The sequence below is a fragment of the Citrus sinensis genome, chromosome 5 (assembly GCF_022201045.2).
Source record: "Citrus sinensis cultivar Valencia sweet orange chromosome 5, DVS_A1.0, whole genome shotgun sequence".
Taxonomy (NCBI): domain Eukaryota; kingdom Viridiplantae; phylum Streptophyta; class Magnoliopsida; order Sapindales; family Rutaceae; genus Citrus; species Citrus sinensis.
Window position 1 is genome coordinate 30,695,594 of NC_068560.1, and position 6,127 is coordinate 30,701,720.

Consider the following 6,127-nt stretch of genomic DNA (forward strand, 5'->3'; position numbering starts at 1 on the left):
TTCTTAAAAGTCAACCGAGCTCGGACACCTCAATGAGCCATATCCAAACATCATTAGACACACCAGCCTCGGCCTACTGTGCTCTTTTTAGTTGTCATTACCAATTTTAACCATCCCATTAGTGCCTTTTCGAGGGGCTGTTTAGTCATTTGAGTAAAATCCATTTCCCAACAATCAAGCTGGATTCTACAGACAAAAATCAGGTAACAAACTACTCCAGCATGGAACTCATTTTTTCCAAATCAGTCACTGGCCTAAATTCTCGCTTTTAACCACCACAGGTTTTTATTGTAAATAAGTCGAAAGCGGAGGTCTTATTTCCACTACTTCACATTCACACTCCGTCGTCTCCTCACTGATCATCGGAACCGCCACCTTTTTTTTATTCTGATACTCGAACTTTCAAACACATACACAAAAAAAAAGAAAAAATAATAATAATAATGCCTCAAGACGAGAGGCAACGATCCAAGAGCCGAGCGTCAACGTCTCGGGCGGTGGCCCGACCGCCGGCACGAGCCAAAGTTCCATTGCGAAAGCTACTGAAAGTAGCCTCCGTGGCCGGCGGCATACAATTCGGTTGGGCTCTACAGCTCTCTCTCCTAACTCCGTACGTGCAAGAGCTCGGAATTCCTCACGCTTGGGCCAGTATCATCTGGCTCTGTGGCCCGGTCTCCGGCCTCTTCGTCCAGCCTCTCGTTGGCCACTTCAGCGATCGCTGCACTAGCCGTTTTGGCCGTCGCAGACCGTTTATTGTCTGCGGTGCCATTTCGATTGCTGTCGCCGTTTTGCTAATTGGTCTTTCCGCCGATATCGGGTGGTTGCTCGGCGATAGAGGCGATTTTCGGCCGAGGGCGATCGCCGTGTTTGTGTTCGGGTTTTGGATTCTTGATGTCGCTAATAATATGACCCAAGGTCCTTGTAGAGCTCTTCTTGCTGATCTTACGGGTATGCGTATGCTAGTTTTATTTCTTAATTTATTTTAATTACTCCGAGTTTTAAGAATTAAATGAGCAAAAAATCCCAATTGATTGCAGTTCTTTTTTTGGTTGAAGTTTAGTAGATGCTGAAACAGTGAGAAAATATGAAATTTCACTTTCATCGGTATATTTTTTAAAGAATAAAAGCAATTATTGATCACGGAGTTACAATATTCTAAAGAGGATTTGATGCTGCTTTTTTAAAACTTTTCTTTGAAGGGTTTTATTATTGCACCACTAGTGCCTCACGGAACTTTAGTCGGCAGCATTGACTATTTTGACCCTGCTGATATTTTAAATTTTCATCCTAGGAATTATTTCCCCTTCTCTTCTGTGGGCTCTGATTTTGGTAGTGATTTAATTTTATTTCTGGCGAAATAATCATTAGCTTGTTAGGATTGATTCACAGTAGCAAGTGATTTTTTTTTTTTAACTTTTTCTTTTGAATAGAAGTAATAATGGCATTAAATTAGTGTATTGTCATTGTTGCATGGGCTACTTCGGCAATTGGCAGTTCTCTGGCCTAATTGAAATGTTTTTATATCAATGAATAATTTGTATTAAAACAGAAAACAGAAGTTGATAATTCAACTGACTTCTAGACTAATAAAATGACTTGGTGAAGATAGCTTTCCTTATCTTATTGTTGGAAGCACATTTCACTTTCTTGTAAAGGTCTGTGACATGATTATCTGTTTGTAGTCTGCTTAAATTTTGAATAAAGGTGTTGTTTAAAGATCCTTGTTATTTCCCCCTTAGTTTATGGCACACCACTAGTGGAGAAATGTCTTCCCTTTTAGTTGTAAATGGGAAACTAAATGAGGAATGTACTTAGAATTGGACATTCATTCCTTTTTAATTGTAAATAAAAATGGTATTAGTGCATCAGTTAGAGTCAGCTTCCGTGTAATCACATCCCAAATACGGATCACATCTATGCAGCAGGAAACGAAAAGATCAAATTTACAAAATCAGGCTACAAAATGACCCTTGGTTTCTGGTAATTTTCTGTCATGTTAGGGAAGGACCATCGAAGGACTCGAGTGGCGAATGCTTACTTCTCGCTATTCATGGCTGTTGGTAATATTCTTGGCTACGCTACTGGATCATTCAGTGGTTGGTTCAAGATTCTTCCTTTTACTCTTACCTCGGCATGTAATGTTGACTGCGCCAATCTCAAGTCTGCTTTCTTTCTTGATGTTATTTTTATTGTGATCACTACCTGTATAAGCACTTCCGCAGCTCATGAAGTTCCTCTAGGTTCACGTGACCAATCTGCTCCTTTTTCTGAAGAAGGGCATGAACAATCAAGCGATGTCCATGAAGCTTTCCTTTGGGAACTGTTTGGAACTTTCAGATATTTCTCAGGGACTATTTGGATAATCTTGATTGTCACTGCTCTAACATGGTTGGGATGGTTTCCATTTCTTCTATTTGATACTGATTGGATGGGTCGAGAGATCTACGGTGGTGAGCCAAATGAAGGGCAGAACTATGCTACTGGTGTCCGAATGGGTGCACTTGGTTTGATGTTAAATTCAGTTGTTCTAGGAATAACTTCCGTGCTCATGGAGAAGCTCTGCAGGAAATGGGGTGCTGGTTTTATATGGGGAATTTCAAACATTCTCATGGCTCTTTGCTTTCTTGCTATGCTCATACTCTACTATGTGGCAATCCACATGGACTATAGAGGACATGATCTACCGCCAAATGGCATTGTGATAGCTGCTCTGATAATCTTTACAATTCTCGGTGGTCCATTGGCGGTAAGTTGCTTAGTTCTACATAAAAGATGTGCATGTTCTCTATTCCTTTTCTCTCAAGATTAAAGGGATGAAAAAGGGTTTAGGATTGAGACTACTAGGTTGCATGTACTCTGCTTATGGTCTGTGTATTCACGGGATCAGCAGTTAATTGTTAAATCACCATTGCTAAACCTAATTTGACTAATTTAGTTTTTAGGAGAGGGAGGCCAATTTTGTTGGTATGCTGGCATTCTGATACAAGTTCGTTTTTACTTTTGCCAAATCTTATTTTATGCATGCAGTATGTAATTACACACCTTTAATTGCAGATAACTTACAGTGTTCCATATGCTTTGGTTTCCATACGCACAGAGTCTTTGGGACTTGGCCAAGGTGGGCATTTCTATGGCTTGTATGTTTACAAAATTTTCTTTTGAGATGTGGTCGTGGGGCATTGTGACTGCTTGTGATGATTGTTGATACATGCAGGTTTATCATTGGGTGTTTTGAATCTGGCAATTGTGATCCCACAGGTATCTTCATGCTCTTAGTTTCCTTTTTTAGAGTCGTTTACCAGTTACTCGTTTCTTTTCTTTTAGTGCAGTACTAAGAGAAATTGGGATAAGGTTCTGTTCCTAATAAGAAGTACTTGCATACTTTATTTAATTGTTGGCCAGTAATGAGAAAAACTTAGATATTACTGGTGCCCACGAATTTCGAGGTAGAGCTCCTTTTCTTGGTGAGCTTAATTGTGCTAATATTGTTTTCGTAAATGAATTGGGGAAAGATGTTACTTCAAATTAATTCTTGAAGAGATTTATTTAAATCAAGAACCCCTCACCTCTCCCTTTCTACTGCTTTCTCTTGCATGTATAAACTTTTATATGCCATCAAACTGTCATCCAAAAATTCGGCCTTTAGGAGTTCAAATTGCTAGATCCTCAACGGACAAAAGCAACCTTACATAATTGACATTAGATAATGGTGAGCATCAAGTAAGAATCCAGATATGTATAAACTCAGATGTTAGTAACATGTTAGTAAATGTATATAATTAAGTGTATATAATTAAATGGTATGATAAATGACAGTTCTCTTTAACTTCTCTTCCAACATATATTAGTGTGATACTAGGTTCTCTCACAAACAGTTGAAGTGTAATTATTTCATGAGCTGCAAGAGATTCAGTTGTATATTATATCCGATATCTGGTAAATGATGGCAAATGTTTGTAACTCTGATAGTTGAGTTTATATAGAATTTTAGTTTTCTGTAGTAGAATTTCCTACTTGCAGTTTCTTCTCTTTCATTAGTGAATTATTTTTTATATGAGGATTTTTATGCTTACGCATTTATAAATGAATATTCTATCTGAAGGTAAGTATTTTTATGGTCAAACAACATTGTTTTGATAAAATTCTTACTTCTCCTATTACAGAAAAGAAAAAAATGGATTTTTTTAATAAAACACTCATATGCTTTTCGTGAAAGCAGGTGGCTTAACTCTGGTTCCAATGAAAGTTCTGAAAGCATATGAATATGTTTAATATTTATATACCTGTCATGTAAATCGTGGAATACTGCTTTAGTTCACCACCATTTATATATATTTTCATTTTCGTTAGAGAGTCCCCCTTTGTGATGATGGGCTGTAATATGCTTCTGAATAAGATTTGTTCCCCACCATAAAGGACCTTATTCAGTTTATTGCCCTTGAAGCATGGAGGGACGGTTGCTACAGTTAGTATTTATTACAGAAACTATACATCAGTGGCTAAAGGACATCTAAGAGTTACCAGCATTCTGTGGAAGCTTTAGAAAAGTTGTAAAATTTTATTTCCGTATTAAATTTCATATTTAGATATCATGAAAGTAATGTTGCTTCTGGAGCCATTTGATGACTTCGGAGTTATTCTCTGATGGATGAGGCATTATTGATTGATTTCTAGATTCTAAATGTTTATGATCTCAACACCATGCTTAAACTCAAAATGTTGTTAAACGTCTTTTTAGCTACTTAGCAATGAGATTTTGGTTTTTGACAACAGATTGTGGTTTCCATGGGAAGCGGACCATGGGATCAACTCTTTGGTGGTGGAAACTCACCAGCATTTGCTGTTGGGGGAATTTCAGCCCTTGCTGGTGGACTCATAGCAATATTAGCTATTCCTCGATCTAGCGCTCAGAAGCCCAGGGCCCTCCCATGAGGTATTATGTTGTTCCCCTTTTTGTATGATGTTCAATCAGCACGGATGATTAAAATGCAGCAAGAATTTGTAAATAGTTATTGTTACTATTATTGATAAATTAAAGGTATTTGCTTCTTCTTTGAGCTGGAAAAGCACTTTCTTCTGAGGTTTCTCTTTATCTAGTTTTTTTGCTTTTCCAAATTTCTATTTTGTTTTCCAAACTGCTGGAGGGGATTGCTGTAGTTATGTTACATTTTTTTTTTCTTTTGTCTTGCAGCTGATCCTACTTTGGTTACCAAATGTGTGAGTGTCTAAATGCATCGAATTGCTTGGAAGTTTTTGAAGTTTTGAGGACACTATAGCCAAATAATAAATTAAACTGGAAACAGTGAGAAAGTTTCTGGGAATCAAGTCATAGGCTCAAAGGGACTCTATCAACAGTGGCGCTTGTGGACAAAGAGAAACAAGCAACATATGTGCATAACCATAATAGGAACTTAAATGTAACATTTAATTATCATTGCTACTCAATACTGCATGAGAGAGCTATCCAAAAGAGTCCAACATTTCTTTGATGAAATTCATTTTCACTTCTAGAATTGCTGCGTTGTGACTCCCAAGAGTACTTACTTACCACTCAAGAGAAGCCGCTGCCGATTTGGGATTTATTCCGCATGGAAACATCATATTTTCTGAAGGCAAAGTTGATTGACCCTATTGTGGTCCAATTGTGATGTGTTGGATTCTCATACATTTCGCGCCTGTAATTTGATGCATGAATGCGGTGAATTGTGCTTGGTGGCGAACTGTTACTGTGTGAGTTGCGCTGATTGAAACCCTGATGCTGACATACCTTTTATGCCCTGATTTTTTTTTTTTTTTGAAAAGCTGGATTGATTTTTTTACAAAGGCGCCCTTTATTATTGTTCTGTTTTCTTTTCTCCTCATTCTGGCTTGCACCTGAACCTTGGAATAAATTCTTGTGTTTATTGCACTTATCAGTATCTATGAAAGCCTGGTTTCATTAAATGCTTCGATGCATGCTTCCTACCAATGCCTGGGCTTCATTTAAATTCTATCACAGGTACAATTTGTATCAGCAACTTGCAGTTAAATATGAAGGGATAAATTTCTGCACGTGTAAGTAAACTCAATCTTAGACTAGTTTTATTGCACTATACTCATTCGCTTAATGTATGTGTGTTAGTGTGTG

The 6,127-nt window shown here is 37.7% G+C and overlaps 1 protein-coding gene across 3 annotated transcripts; it reads left to right on the plus strand.

Moving 5' to 3' along the window:
- Positions 1-5,513, plus strand: LOC102621458 (sucrose transport protein SUC4). Of its 3 annotated transcripts, XM_052440942.1 has the most exons (7): positions 1-203; positions 282-948; positions 2,001-2,746; positions 3,055-3,118; positions 3,215-3,258; positions 4,774-4,933; positions 5,192-5,513. In XM_052440942.1, the coding sequence occupies exons 2-6, from the start codon at positions 444-446 to the stop codon at positions 4,930-4,932; spliced, it is 1,518 nt and encodes a 505-aa protein (XP_052296902.1). In that variant the 5' UTR covers positions 1-203; positions 282-443; the 3' UTR covers position 4,933; positions 5,192-5,513. The 3 variants fall into 3 exon arrangements, 2 of the variants coding, with proteins under 2 accessions (XP_052296902.1, XP_006472375.2); XR_008054704.1 differs by lacking the exon at positions 1-203 and having other exon boundaries at positions 210-948; positions 4,774-5,038; XM_006472312.4 differs by lacking the exon at positions 1-203 and having other exon boundaries at positions 210-948.
- Positions 5,514-6,127: the final 614 nt, after the last annotated feature.

What these genes read in the sequence shown, in the direction of transcription:
- LOC102621458 (XM_052440942.1), top strand. Translation starts at nt 444, where the DNA reads ATGCCTCAAGACGAGAGGCAACGATCCAAGAGCCGAGCGTCAACGTCT. An exon ending in TTCTCGGTGGTCCATTGGCG is followed by an intron (nt 2,747 to 3,054) that starts GTAAGTTGCTTA and finishes CTTTAATTGCAG; the next exon opens with ATAACTTACAGTGTTCCATA. An exon ending in GTCTTTGGGACTTGGCCAAG is followed by an intron (nt 3,119 to 3,214) that starts GTGGGCATTTCT and finishes TGATACATGCAG; the next exon opens with GTTTATCATTGGGTGTTTTG.